Genomic DNA, 15,729 nt, shown 5'->3' with positions numbered 1-15,729 from the left:
ATTGCTATTGGTTTTCTAGGTTTACTATTCGAAAGAACATTTTTTAAAGATGTGATTCCTTAATGGATTTAGGCTAGTTTTTTTACATATTTTTTATTAAACAAATATTAACCCTCTATAAAGATAAAAGAGGGCGGGAGAGTCTCGGTGTAAGTTGCAATGGACATTGTCCTCAAAAAGAGAGAAGTTGCAATGGAAAAGTAATGAAATGGACGTGCTCACTGCTGATAATAGGTTCGTGCTTCTTTCCTTCCATGGTCAACCAATTATATATACCCAGTTGTCCAATCACTTCCAACAATGGCTATTTGTTAAAAGAGAAGTTCAACATTGTCAACCATTAGCCATCCAAAATGGCTTTAAAAGGTAATCCAACGGTCCAGACGAATATCCTAACATGCACACTGGTAAGTAAAACGGTGGGAAAAATGCTCCTATATAATATTGTTCGATGATTACGAAGGATGGAACCACATATAATTAAGTAATTAACGAGAGAAATTAAGAAAAGAAAGTAAAATTGATTAAGTTAAAGCCATAGATTCTGAGATAAATAAAACACAAAAAGGATAAAGCTATCAAAAAACCCCAAAAAAAAAAAAACCATTTTGTACATTCTCCTGATGCAATTACTTCATCGCCCCAGGCAACAGGTATTCATACAGCCTTGAGAACCAGCCATTCAAGTCAAGTCAACCCCACTCAATTCACACGCAGTGTTCCCATTTGAAAATTCCGAATGTCCATTTTTGTGAAAAAGAAAGCCCAAAGCACCTACATGTTGGGAAAGACCAAGATTAGAGACTGTTAGGTTGTGTACGAAAATGATGCTGTATTTGATATCAGCCCAATCAATTAAAATTTAAGTCATTTGCACAAGCAACTAGTTATAGTAATCACTTTTGGGGCCTAAAGAAAGAATAAGAATCCCTGTGAAGCTCAAAGTGAGCTCTACTAACGAAAAGATAATTTGGCAAGGAAGCGGTGTTTGCCATACTAATTTACAATTATAAGCATCCTACTTTCATTTATTTTTTAGCACAACTTGTTTTATTTTACGGTTTTCCTCTTCTTTCCTCACATGTCTAGTTGAAAATACGCTTAAAGCCTTTTGTAATTCAATCGACCAACACCTCCTAGTGTTTTCGCTCGCGAGAATATAAAGAATTTAATTCTCCCATACTCAATACTCAATTATCGAAGTATCCCAAAAAAAGGTAAAATGTTAAATATATTCAAGATCCAGTTTCAAGTAACAGGGCCACTGCTGCCATCCCGCAGCCTACAAATTTGTCACACTAAGCAATATAATAATCACGTAGTAAATTATACAAAATGCATTCACGTGGTTGCTACCCTTTAGTGTCATTTTCTTCGCATCAATGTTCAATTTTACTGCCAATGTACTTCTGAGGCTTCAAACCAATCTTTTGAAAATAGCACTTTTTTGGGCGTTTCTACCGGAATATACCATCCCAGAAATAATTCTATGAAAAAGTTTGGTTGAATATTTCAGTGTTTTGGATGGTTTTTTAATTCTTTCGAAGACATTTAGACCCGATTTTAAAATTACAAGATGGTACCAATTCTTATTCTATTTTCTTTTTAAAATGATAATAATAAATAAAATCAAACTTAGAGTTTCTTTTGGTAAGATTGGTGTACTCTATTTTTATAACATTATGATATAATTCTATTTCATTAAATAATGATGATAAAATGAGTTTACGAATACACAACAAAAATTATCCAGGATTCCGCACCAAGAGAGATTTTCGTAGAAGTATATAGAACAACATATCCTAAGACAGGCTTAACACCAGACCAGTTGTAAATTTATAGCACCTTTCAGCCCACTATCCAACCTACTCTTTTTTCCTATTATTCGACCACTTAAAAAAATTAAGAGTTGCTTGTCATTTTAAGATATTTCATAGCAATTTCATTGAAGATCTACGACATCAGCCAAAAAAGATAAAACCTTGTTTCTGGGAAGTGTATTTTTAGGGATAAGAACGCACTGATTCTGTTGATTTTTAGGCAGTAGAGTTTGAGGCATTTGTTTAACCATCTAGTCGTGGTTAAGTCAACAACAAGTGAACCAACAAGTATCCTGACACTGTTGAGTTGACTCGTTCATGTTAATTTGAGATGATGGTTCTGGTTTCGTATTATTTATGAACCTATAAATATGGTGTTTTAAAAAAACACATAATCCATATTACATACTAATTCTCTCTTTTTTGAAAAATTGAAGTTTAATAAAAAAAAATAAAAAAGGGGGCCACCAGATCCAGATGCATGGGTCCAAGGTAGACAGCATGTAAAAATGAGGGGAATAAATATTTTGCCAAATTTGGAACCATTAGTTCTACCTTAATACTATAAAAATAAGCATTGGGTCAAAATTGAATAACTAATGAATAGACAAGGCTAAAAGTCAATTCTCTTTACGATTTCCTTTTCCTGAATGATTTACTTTGCCATCTAAGAATATTGCTTATGAAACCAACTTCCTTATGATTTTTCCCACCTGGATTTTTTTATTAAAAACAAAAGAAAAAAGAAGAGAGAGAAGAAGAAGAAGAAGAAGCTAATAATGGTTTTTCAATTTGTAATCACCCATTATAATGAATTTTCAAAAGCTCATACGGTTCCTCAACGTACTTGGGAACGTGCAATGTCTATATAGGAACGTGCAATACTATATACATACACTAGTGCGAGTGTGCGACGGCTCTAATAACTTTAGATCGATTGCTCTTTTTTTTCCCCCTGGGTAGCAAAGGAAAGATATATGTCATCGAGCTCAGGATTAATTTTTTTGCCCCTGGGATGAGATTTTAGTCGAGTTCAGGTAAGCTATGCGCTATGCATTACCTCAAGGATTAGATATTCTTAAAACTGATTCCAGTTTGGACAGAGATATTCAAACCCAGGCAATATCACTGATATTGCATAGTTTTATGTTTTATGTTATATGGTGGAAAATATCATTAGTTATTTATATTTTGTAAAGCAATTAACAGTTCTTAAGACCATTTTGCATTAGAAGCATTTTATGTTTTTCTGATTTGTATTATTCTGCGACTGACAAATTAGACAAATTAATAGGAATACCTATATTGTAAGGTTGAATTTAACGCTATATTTTGTTTCAAGAGAGCTCCCTGTCTATCCAGCCATATAGTGAAACAATCAGGGTAGGCACATATCAGATTTATAGAGTGATGATTCAAACGTTAGAAGTATGATGTATAAACTTTACATTCAATCTTCAAAAAATCATCTGTGTTGCCCAAAAACTTGTCAATAGAAGATTTCTGCATTATTTTTATATTGCCATTCTTAGAGGGCAAAAGATGGAGGAAAGTGAGGGAGTTTCCTGGATCATCATGTGAAATTCGTTCATATGATGGTTTGCTAAGGTAGTGGTCTTAAATAACGGTAAAACTATATTTACAAATATAAATTTACTAAACATACCAAAATACTATTAAGAATTAAGTCCAAAGACCCCTTTCAAAGTGCAGTTTACATTTCACATTTACAATTTAAAAAGTTTAAGAAATTCTCAACCTAAAGTTAGGTACTAAGTAATCAGAGATGATCACCAAAATAAAAAATAAAAAGCTTTCATATGCCACACAACTATAAGCTACTACAAACATATGCAATAACTAATGAATTTTGACAATAGGCTCAAGAAGAAGTGAAATCGTAAATAAATAAATAAAAAATGCCGATACTAAATGCAATAAATAGAGCAATTAACAGATATAATAAAAATTAACAAATCATGCTAGAGGAAGGTATACAGTACAGAATGAATTAGATAACATACTCTACACAATGTATTTGTCTATCCAAGCACTTCCCAACTTAGGATTGATGCCTAAGAGTAGTAAAAGAGTATTGAAATACAAAATTACATATTGACCTCATGAACAAGTCAGGTACATTTTTTTTTTTTTGGATAAGTGAACAAGTCAGGTATATTTGACACCTTGTGTAGTTAAAACTCTAGAAAGAAGTATCTAATTAAGAGAACAAGCGCTTGACATGCCAAAATCCTTCAAACATCTTCTCTGAATATCTACAATAAACTTAACACATACTATAACCAGGGAACCCAACCATCAAGAGAACACCTTGTCCACAAAGTATTATCCAATCTTCTACTCAACAGGCGTGTCCCTCAAATGTTATAAGCAGTCCACTTCACCACAAAGCTATTCCAAGCAAACGACAAACCCCAGTTATATTTATATTTTTGTGGGCAATGAAGAGTGCTTGAAAATCCTTTACAAGGTCTCTCAAAATAATAGACCATCAATCAGCCACTCATCAATGCCTCTAGGTTCATAAATGAATCTCTAAAAGAATGAAGGATAATTGTTGCCTACATATAAAGACTGCAAAAAAGGTTGTATTGACTTTTCTGGCCTACTTATGTCCAAGCCACTGTGACCCATTGGAGATTCTAACCATGGAGCATGTAGATCTCGAAAGCACACGGTTCCACCTTAAAACAATATGGCTTCCCAATTCAGTGGACACATAAGATACATATATCTAAACCTACAGGACGTTTGGCAGAGCCTTCATCAACTAAGAGTTATTCAAAACATTTCCAGAATAATAAATTCCCTAACTGGAGCTGCAACCGTATATCTTATCAATTACTCCAAGAGACAACATGCTGACTCTAAGACACTCAAGAGATGGAACAAAACCCCACAGCTTATGAGGTTAGAAGTCAATTTTCTTTCATGAACAGGAGCCAAATTTGAACCCAGTCTAAAAGGGCAAGGAATGTTAAACATATTCACTCCGACCATAATTGGTTCCTAAAGCTTAAAATAATGAGGTCCCAATCTGAATTGCAGGAAAATCTTGCATTTCCTCTTCAAATGCCCGGAGAGATAATGGAATCAAAATATCAAATCCCTTGAGCCTTACCAGAAGCCTACCTTAAAAGAAAACAACTCATTCTAAGCTGCATTAATAACATCTCTCATTCTGGCCACCTTATAACATCTCTTACAACTTCAAAAGAAATTTTTAAAAAATGCCAGTCTTGTCCCATGTGAATAAGTTTCATCTCAACAATAGTATTCTAAGTTTTTTTGACCATCAAGGAACTAAAATCCGCTAACAATTCACTTCATAAGAGGTTTATACCAAGGCTTCTAGCTGGCATAAATTATATCATAAAATTCAATTTCCATAATTATGATGCTATCCTTTGAGAACATGGAGAAGACGTTGGATGAGTTAAAAGGTTTTATGCCAGCGTAGCCTTTTTGAGTGGTCTCGTTGTTGGGGTTTTACTGATTCTTCGTCTCTTTCAGAGTTTATGTTTTCCCTTAAATTATCTTCCCCTTAGATTTTGTTTCTTCGTCTCTTACTGTTCATCATCATGAACATCCTGTACTATTCATTTTTTTCTCATTAATATTAGTTCCTTGATTACCTATCAAAAAAAAAAATGATGCTATCCAAAACTTTTAATATGGAACTTTAAACATAAAAACAACTAATCGCCCTAAATGTTCACTATATGGAGACAAATGGAACAAAGACAGCTTATGACCCCAGACGTTTACCATATGCAAACTACTTAAGTTAGCTAACAACCCACTTCCATACTTAAGTAGAGATATTTTCTCAAAAAAGGGATTCCATCAATGAATAATATTACTCATGGAGGAGGAATTACCTCATTGTTGATTTCCAGGTCCTCGTCCTGACTGATTGGTTGTCTGCTGCTGCTGTATCTGGAGGAGGAGGTTAGCAGCAAATTGTAGAGTCGATTGGTACCGCTGGTTCTTATCAACCTCAACTTCTGGTGTGCCCTGGCCCGCGCCAAAGAGTGCAGATTGAAGCTGCTGCATCTGATTGGGGATCTCCGAGCTTGGTGGCTGGGAATGAAGAGAACCATGGGCCTGATTAGATGAGGTTAAAGGACTGTTGGCTGGCTGGAAAGCTTGTGAGCTGTATAATCCAGAAGCCTCCATCCCATTAACCATCCCATAGCCTCTTTGACTACTGGGGGGAATTTCATGCTGATATTGCTGGCTCACATGAGGAGAAGCAGCAAGCTGTCCACTTTGGTTCAAAGGCCGAGACAAAATTGCAGCCTGCGTTGGTAGGCTTATAGAAGAGTCATGGATTTGGGCATTGCCGTGTAACAATGAGGCCGAATGGGTAGGTGTGCTTGAGACAGATGGGTAAGGCTGGTATTGGGAAAGGTTTTGTACATGGGGATTAAACTGATTCCCCAACTGTTGCAATGGATGACCCATATGGTCAGAAGCTTGATTATCTTGTTTCCAGTCTTGAGATGGGGTCCCTTTATTGGGTCCAACTTGAGGCGGAATTGAAGGCCTGACAGATGATGAGCCCAATGCAGGCTTTGCACTTTCTAAACCAGAAGACTGTGCATTTGCAGGCAGCAAAGATGCCAGAGTGGCAATAAGCTCAGGCGTTAATGTCACTCCAGCTTGGGACGCTGATAGTGCATTAGTAGAAGCATAGTCTTGGGGTACTGGCTGCATTGCTGGGGACTCACTAGCAATTGGAAATTGTGATTTTGGAGGAAGCTTTGCATCCTCATGCAAAACCCTGTCATAATCCATTGGCAAAGCTTGTTCCTCCTTTGATGAGATTACACCATACTCAGTGCGAGGAGGAATCTGCTGTCTATCCATATATTGAGAAGAAGGGATGGGAAGATGTGATTGTTGTGGAATGGATGTACCGCTAGAAACTTGTTGTGGAAACTTGAGAACCACGCCATATAGACGTTCAGGGCCAGCAACTTTCAAGACATTAGTTAAGAAGTCTGACGGAGGAACTAAAAATAAGGTGGTCCCATCATCAAACTTGGCAACACCAGCACGGTTTTTGGCACCTAAGTAGCGAAGGAATTCAGTGTAGGAAGCAAAATCATCTTCACTGTCGGGCAAGAAGAAAACAATATCAAACCCAATGGCATCAGCATAGTGTTTTGTGAGCATATCCAATCCTGTTCTGGCCGAGCAATTAACAACTTCAGGACTGCAAAACAGAAATTTTCCACATAGGTGAGACTGAGAAGACAAATAAGCAAATCAGACATACAAAATTACAATGGCAAATAGCAGTTTGCACCAAGTGAAAAAGAAACCTTTGTTAAACTCACAAGTTCTCAAGTAGGGGGAAAAGTTGCGAGCAGGTTAAAAAAAGCATAGTATTAACATCCAAACGACTTATGAACAACTTGAAAACTAAGAAACTTTTTTCTGTAGATTGAACACGAAAAAACTCAGTGTGCATTACAAATATATGTACTCTCTTGATTGCTTACACATATTTTTCATTTCACTTGCTTTTTTTAGACAAATATTGATTACCAATTTCATCTAGAAGTTTCAGTCAAATCACAAATGAGGTCCATGAAGTCAAGAAAAATACAATGCTACAACTTGTTACATACTTCAGAAAAGTTCTATTCAATGAAATAATACCAAAACAAAACATAATTAATTTAGATGAACTGTCTCCAATTCATAAATATATTTGGAATTTATCAAAAATAAATATCTTTGGCAATAAAATGATGTGTATTATCAAATACCTAAAAAAATGCTTGCTTGGGACATATAACAAATAGAAATTAGTAAAGCACCCTAAACAGCAGCAAAAAGAAAATGATACGAAAGACAGAAAATAAGAAGAGAAAATTATACTCACAGCTCACTCTCAATTCCTTTTCCTAAAGGGATGCAACGAGCTTGACAAACAGGAGTGCCCCCCTTAGCAATAATGCCACGCCATATGTAATCATTATCAACTTGACCCTGACCAGGTCCACCAGCCATGACCCTTGCACCCACAGGACTAAGGCTACTCTTCCCTTGAACATTTGCAAAAGGTCCACCACCTCCATCAGTCACTGGACCAAGCCCATATGATTGATCCAATCCCAAGCCCCGGTCATCAATCTTTCTCAAAGGAAAAGGTGCATCTTCAATGGACAAAGCATCATCTATCCTCGACCTTTTAGAACCCCTTTGAAACTGATTCATGTCAAGTACGTCCCAAGAACCAGATGTGGATCTTGGGGGTGGTCTGATACCTTGTGCAGGAGAAGGGAGCATTCCAGGTGCAGGAGATGGCCTTTTCCAGTTTGGACCCATCATATTTTTCAAGTTACCATCCTGAAAATTATGATGTGTGGTCAAATCATCAAATTCTGGGCCTGGAAGCAGAGGTTCAAGACTACCTTGACGACCAAAAGGCCTCATTGGAATAGATGGTAACGGTCCAGGGAAATTATTTGGGACCATAGGATGATTATGACCAAACACATCCATCTGTACAGGTCGAAAAGGATGTTCATTAAAAAACTCTGGCCTTGGCCCTTTAGTTCCAGCATAAAAATTAGAGTACTCTTTGCCAGGTGCCAGCTCACTACTTGAAAACATAATGCTTATTCTAGGATCGTTAAAAAGCCGGCCCTGCAAACCCTCCTTAGCTCGGCGAGCTTCATCCACACTCCTAAATTCTACAAAGGAGTAGTGTCTTGAAGGAAAACTCTTAATTCTCTCGATTTCACCAAATAAGATCATGGCATTATGGAGCATTTGTTCGTCAATCTGAACAGAAGGAGGGTAACCTACCCACAAAACATTACTGGGTTGACCATCTCCTTTTCGCCCCACAGAGGACTGAAGATGCTGTAACAAGATAAAAGAAATTTAAAGCAACATAACCCTATAAAAGGAAGCAATAGGCGAATACTTCATGTAAGATTCTATAAGCAGATCAACAATAAAAAAAAAAATAGTGCCAGATCCAACCAAATCAGTGATTTGGTCCATTGTAGGATAGAAATAATTTGATGCAACCAGTCTACACAATTCCTCTGAGACACATAGCACCAGAGACATGCTGTGAACAGAAAGTTTTGCCTTATCTAGTAAAACAGAGTTATCAGGCTGAGACTCACCAGTTGTCTCTTATGACCTAAATGGGAATCAGCAGGTCCCATGCTTCTGCCCTGAAAGTCCCCATCTCTGGAGTCAGGCCACTGCTCCTGTTGATATGAACACAGACATATAAAGCTCATTGCAGATTGAAGTGAAAAGAAAGTTCTGAATAACAGTTACAACATCTCATAAAAAGAAAACTAAAGTTCTGTACAAGAGACTTACTCTTCTCGTGGGCTGCGACCGGAGGAAATCCACACGTATCTGCTCACCACCAATGCGCTTACCATTCATGTTTCTCATGGCTTGGGAAGCATCTTCCAATCTAAGGTATTCAACAAATGCAGTATTGCGGTCTCTAAGGAACTTAAAATCCTCAACTTTACCAAACTTAAGAAATTCTTCTTCCAATTCTTCCTTGGAAACTACTGGGCTAATTCCACCCACCCATAGATGCTTAGAAGGTTTTGCCTGAAAAGTGGGATTTTTTAATATTTATAAGCATCTCAAAATTGCATCATTAGATAGTTCAATAGAAAAAAAAAAATACTAAAAAGACGAAGTACTATATTTGGGTTCAAAAGACCAATTTGATGTCAAAGGAAAAAAGAAAAACCATATTACTATCTTGAAATTGCTGGTACTACTAATCCATGAACAACCAATGAAGTTCTTTATTAGCCTGTAGAAGCAGATGTATTTATCTTTACAATTATAATAAAACATTAGTCTTCAGATAAAACATCAATGCCATGCATATAGCAGTCAGATATCATTCACACATATATTAAGGACAGTTTTTCTCCAAACAAATTGGGAGGAATCTTTTTTATTTTGATAGGTATGATAGTACTTTTATATAAGAGTTGGGAGGAATTTTTTCCAACCCATTACATAACACAATCAAATGATCATATTTGTATTGTTGATTACATGATCAAGTGCAAGAAGCATGTAGGGATTTCAAATCCCTTCATGCCAGAAAGGAATCTTAGATCAAGGATATCTTTTTCAACAATCCCTCTTCATTCTCTAAAGTTTATAAAGCAAACTTTGTAAATAATTTTTAATATGAATACATCAGGCCCTTAGATGGTATTTTCAAGAAAGGTCAAATCAGAAGGTGAGTGATTAGTGTTGGTGACTTCACTTGTTGAAATGCTAGAGCAATATTGATCCAAAGATTGGCAAAGAATTGGTGGCTTCTACTGTAAAAGTATTAAAAAAAAAAAAATGCACAGGCTGATGATGTCATTGATGTTAATTTGAAGAATTCTTATATCCAACAAAGCTGGTTATCACCCATAAAATATAAATTTGAAGTAAGCATTATCAGGTCTGAGTAGGAAGGATGCAGCTCTATTGGAGACTCTCTGAAGAGAAAGGTTTGTCAAAACTACTCCCTATCAGCCTTGTTTATAGGCATTAAAAATCTCTTACAAGATTGAAGTACTGCACACATACAGCTCTTGCAGCCATTCTTTTAAGCTGAGATAAGATTTAGAAGGATAACCTATGTAGAAAGGATATTTTATCCATGAGCACCCTTACAGCAAGAATCAAGTACACTCAATGCCAGAAATTTTAAAAATTAAAATCCAGATCTCTCTCAAATTCTTGGCTCTTCTCAAAGTCATTGTTAGGTATCAAAATGCTTGTGTAATGAGATCACATTTTGTCAGAATTGAAAAATAATTTATATGCATAGCACATATTATAGTGTTTGGCAAAATTTTAAGGCTGTTTTTTGCATTGTGGTGCCTCTTATATATGAAAACTAACCAGCTCCTAACTTGATATGAAGCCCAAGGTTCTAGCAAAGTTACCATAATCAGAATTCACAATAATAATCTATATTTAATTATTTGAAATTTGAAATCAATGTAACATTTTTCATCATCTGAGAAATGACAATTGAAAACGAATTTACAGTAAACCTCAAGCTCAATTTCTGATCCCTAGTGGAATTGATCAGTAGAACACACATGCAACTTGAGTTCATCTATTTGGTGCTTTTTATCAAGAGAATGCTTTGCATCAATTTGATCCTCACATCCTCACTTAAGGTGCTGCTCCAACTCTCGGTCCTCAAATTTGCATAATTAGAGCAAAGTGTCGTTCTATTGCTTTCATTAAATTTGTTTATATATCTACGAAACCACCTCATTATATTCAAATTTGTGGAGAGATACTATATGTGAAAATCTGTTTAATGTTGACGTGTTCGAAGGTGATTAGGTACTTTTGCTACAAAGCATTCACATTTTGCGACCGAGTGCCTTGAAGTGGTAAAATTTTTGTAAAATTAAAAATGTAATTTTAGCATCCCCATTGACAGGGTTTGTATGCTGTTACTAGGGTTTGCCAAACCTACTGCTATAAACTTCATGGGCAAGTACCCTACAATGAAAACTACATTTGAGAGAAGAATTTTTTATTTATGTAACCTTTGTGGATGTTTTGTTGTATACAGAGTACACTGCCTGTGTACCTTGGGAAAGTTTTCTTTTATTTTTCAATAAAGCATTATTACTTGTCCGAAGCATTGCTCTTGACGTTATGTTGTGCACGGCCTACAATAGAATTAAACCTAATTACCCCATTCACAATAATCAAACACACCCCCAAAAAAAAAAAAACGCAAATTCTTCATCATGGTTAACTGCATAATCTGATCCCATTGGATCTTAGAAATCAACATTGGGTTGAGACGGTAATACTGAAGTTTGTATAAGCCGTAAACTAATTATGATTTGTTTTTTACTACAAAATGGCATGAACTTCCCTTTACTTCATTATCCCTTTGTTAAAACCCAATTTTAAAATTTGATCCCATTGATCTTTAAATCTTATTGACAATTGCTCACAAAACCAAATTGAACCTATTTCCTAATCCCAAAAATTATCCCTTAGTTAGAACCCAATTTTAAATTATAATCTTAGTGACAATTTCACACAAAACCAAATTGAACCTACTTCCTAATCCCAAAATTTAAAATTAAAATTAAAATTATTCTTTTAATGATCTGATTTGATAAGTAATCATCATCAAGGGTTTGTTTGCTTTTACTTCATTATCCCTTTGTCTAAACCCAAATTAAATTCTAGATCACATTGATCTCCAAATCTGAGTGACAATTGCACGCAGAATCGAATTGAACCTAATTCCTAATCCCGAGAATCAAAAAAAAAAAATCATTCTTCTAGGGATCTGATTTGATAAGGAATCATTATGAAAAGGTTGAAACTCAAAAGTTGCTGAAACGCATAAAAAACTGCACAAAACTTCAAAGTCACGAAACGAATCGTATTTATATATATACACAGGAGAAGAACAAATTGATGAGAACAAACCGGACGAGCGAACTCGATCTTGATAGGGTGGCCATGGAGATCGGCGCCTTGTAAGGTATCCTTGGCGGCCTTAGCGTCTTCGATTCGCTTGAAGAAGACGAAAGCGTAGCTGCGAGAAGAGTAGGAGGTGACGCTATCGAGCGCACCATACTGGGCGAAGAGATCCATGAGATCTGAGTCCGCAACGTCGCTGGCTAGGTTACCGACCCAGAGATTGTTCGACGGCGTCTCCGATTCGTCGGAGTCGCCGCCGATTCTTCCTGGCCTCGTGTTCATCATCATCGATTTGTTGTTCGGTGGCGGCATTTGCAGATCGAATTGGGAATTAGGGTTTCACCAGATAGTGTGTGTGTGTGTGTGTGTGTGTGTGTGTGTGTGTTTGGGTTTGGAGAGAGAGAGCGAGATTTGATTTTGGGGTAAGGTCAAGAGAGAAAAAAGAGAAGTGGATGAGAGTAAAAAGAGGGGCGGATGAGATTTGATTGGGTTTGGTGGTTTGCCCGTTTTTGTAAGAGTTGTACTTGTATGCGGTTAAGCTCTTGTTTTTTGTTTGGTGTTTTATTTTATTTTTTTTAACCCAAATAAAAATCAACTTTTGTCGCAACTCGATTATGCTAAGAGCAGTAAGCATTGGATCCTTGTCGATTTCATCGTTCGCAACTTTTCACGGGAGTGAGTTGTAGTAAAAATTATAGTTCTAACATATTTCTTTTAAAACCACAACTTTTATCACATAATTATTCTATGGGTAGATTGTAACTAGTTATCAGTCTTTTTTACATGGACTTTTTACTTTTTTTAATACTCATAAGTTGGTCATGTAAATATTTGTGGCAAAAGTATGCCACATGAAATTGTTGTAAAAAGGGGTGTAAAATTGGTTGTAGTCTTAATGTAACTCACACTTCTAAAGTTTTGGATATCTTCATTATATATTATTTAGATTAGATTTGCTGCTTCCGTCAATGCTTTTGTGTCACGGTGTTTGTAGAGCATCCAAATGACACCCTTTATGTTTGTATATATGTTATAGTTTTATACCACTTGTGTTTAGGATTACTTTGATTTTGCACTCTTTATGTATATGGTTATTTTGATTTATCTAACACGAGCATGATGTATTAACGAAAGAGAACGAATCCAAACAATACCTAATAATAGGGGAGTGGATTCAATTTTTAAAAAATTTAAGAAATAAAATTAAAATTACCACAAACTTTAATAATTTACTTTGTAATTTAGTCTTAGTCTTTTACTTAAGACTCTTTGTGCTTTCAACAAAGCAAGCTTAATATTATTAAGTGGTAGTATAACTTTAATCTTAAAAATAATTGATAATATAAATAAAATTTATTTTTAAATTCAAATAATTCTAATAAATGAGATAAAATAGAATTTATTTTTATAAAGTGATAATAATATAAAGTGGGAACAAGTCCAATAATAAGAACGGTATGCTCTTCTAGGGATAGAGCACTCTATAAGAATCGAACCATAAAATTATGAGAAAGGTACACAAAACCCCCCTTGTGGTTTTTTTTTTTTTTTTTGGAGAAACCCCATGTGGTTAATCTATAAAAAGTTGAAAGATACATGGACATTCCCATATATATATTGAAAAACTATATAGTTAAGAACTCATAAACATGCTTTGTATATCTGTTGAATGTAGCTTAGGGTTTTAGGATGCATGAGTGTTTAAGAATTTGTTTGGTTGGAGCGAAATCATTGAAGATAAAAAATGGGGGAGAGAAAATGAGTTTTTTGGTTGTTTGGTTAGGACGGAAAATTGGAGAGATTTTGTTTGGGCTCAGGTATTTTCTCACAAGGCCCGCCAAAAACCAATCTCTCTAATTTGGAGAGAAAATACAAAAGAAAATTGGGGAATAAAATTTGGGTTGCGTTGTGGACAAAAATAATCCCCTTCTAATGTTCTTCTCTTCTTTTTGGTTTTGCCAAACTGCTTATCCTTTTATTTTCCTCTTCAAATTTTATTTTTGGAAGCATATTTTCATATGTTTTGGATGATTGTAAAAAATGAAATATTTATCCATACACAATTAATGTATCTATGTGTGTGTGTGTATATATATATATATATAATGTGTAACTTAAAAAAAAAATCTAATAAAGGCATGAAAGTAAATTTATACAAACTACATTATTCATCATCTTATTTTTCTTTTTAACGAAATAAAAGAGTTTTCTATTCCTCTAATTTTCTACCTCCCAAACCAAACACCATGAAGAAATTCTCTATTTTATATTTTCCCACTTTTTCATCCCTTCACCAAATAGACCCTAAAATGTATTTGTGTGTTGTAGTTTCTTGCCTAGAGCTTATAAAATTTGACTCCCATAGATTGAGCTTATAACTCCAACCCACCACTCCTTATATTCTTCCTTTGTGTGGGTTTGGTCCATGTAGTGAGAGGAAGAAATAGTACTCTAATTAAATGTCCGTTTGTGAACAGCTTATTTAGTTGAAATTGAAAACTTTTTGTTGAAAGTATTTTAAATAAAGGTAAAAGTTAGTTAAATAGTTCAGTGAGATTCATGAATAGTACTAAAAAGTGTAATGGAACATATGAATAGTACAAAAAATTGCAATGAGACCCTAGATTAGTAGCAAAAATAAGTTGAAATTGCAAATAAGCTAAAATTTTCAATTTGTCCCAAATGCACACTAAGTCTTGACCTAACTTATTATTGTTGCTGATTTTTGTGTGCCATGATTGGCCAACTTCATTTATTTTGGCATTTGAGATTTTGCTGCCAATGTTTTCTTATTTATTTTTTTAGAAAATTTTAATATTCAATTCAATTCTGACGAGAACTCTTTATTATTAGACAAGACATTAATTAGTTTTTGGTATAGGTAAATATCGAAATACAAATATTTTATTTAAATAAGTGATTTTACTAGTTAAATAAACTGGAGCTTACTTCTACTGCCAATGTTAATGGGCATTGGCGCTGGTTTCGTGGCCTTGTTATTGGCCCTTTTGGGTTGACTTCGTGGGCCTAGTTTAAATTGATTCTCAGGCCCAAATTTATAGGCTGTTGATTTATTTATTTATTTGTATAAGCTATTGACTTGAATAGTGAGCTTTGCGGTTTGGGTGAGCTGCATTACTGGCGTCTTGGGCTGAATTTTATGGACCACATAAGCAAACTATGGGCCTTTTGTTGTTATGCCGAAAGTGTCCTCACCAATCTTCAACCAATCGGAACCCAATTCAAATTTTTTTTTTTGAGAGGCCAACCAAAGTTTAGATTCAACTAATGTCTCTCTTTCTCTGTTTTTTTTTTTTTTTTTTTCTTAATAGAAATTAATCTTTACTGTATGTCTATTTTTAGAATAATAAAAATTAATTTTCTTTCAGGACTCTAATTCTATCTC

General features: G+C 35.1%; 1 protein-coding gene across 1 annotated transcript; it reads right to left on the bottom strand.

The window, feature by feature from the left end:
* Window positions 1–501: 501 nt before the first annotated feature.
* LOC142631126 (flowering time control protein FPA) lies at window positions 502–12,748 on the bottom strand. Its single transcript, XM_075805206.1, has 6 exons — window positions 12,330–12,748; window positions 9,201–9,446; window positions 8,996–9,082; window positions 7,738–8,723; window positions 5,723–7,062; window positions 502–774 (listed from the first exon to the last, which is right to left on the bottom strand). The coding sequence occupies exons 1-5, from the start codon at window positions 12,633–12,635 to the stop codon at window positions 5,724–5,726; spliced, it is 2,964 nt and encodes a 987-aa protein (XP_075661321.1). The 5' UTR covers window positions 12,636–12,748; the 3' UTR covers window positions 502–774; window position 5,723.
* Between the last annotated feature and the right edge of the window lie 2,981 nt (window positions 12,749–15,729).

Source organism: Castanea sativa, chromosome 4, assembly GCF_040712315.1.
Source record: "Castanea sativa cultivar Marrone di Chiusa Pesio chromosome 4, ASM4071231v1".
In the NCBI taxonomy this organism is placed as follows: Eukaryota; Viridiplantae; Streptophyta; class Magnoliopsida; order Fagales; family Fagaceae; genus Castanea; species Castanea sativa.
This window is presented reverse-complemented; position numbering and strand designations above follow the sequence as displayed.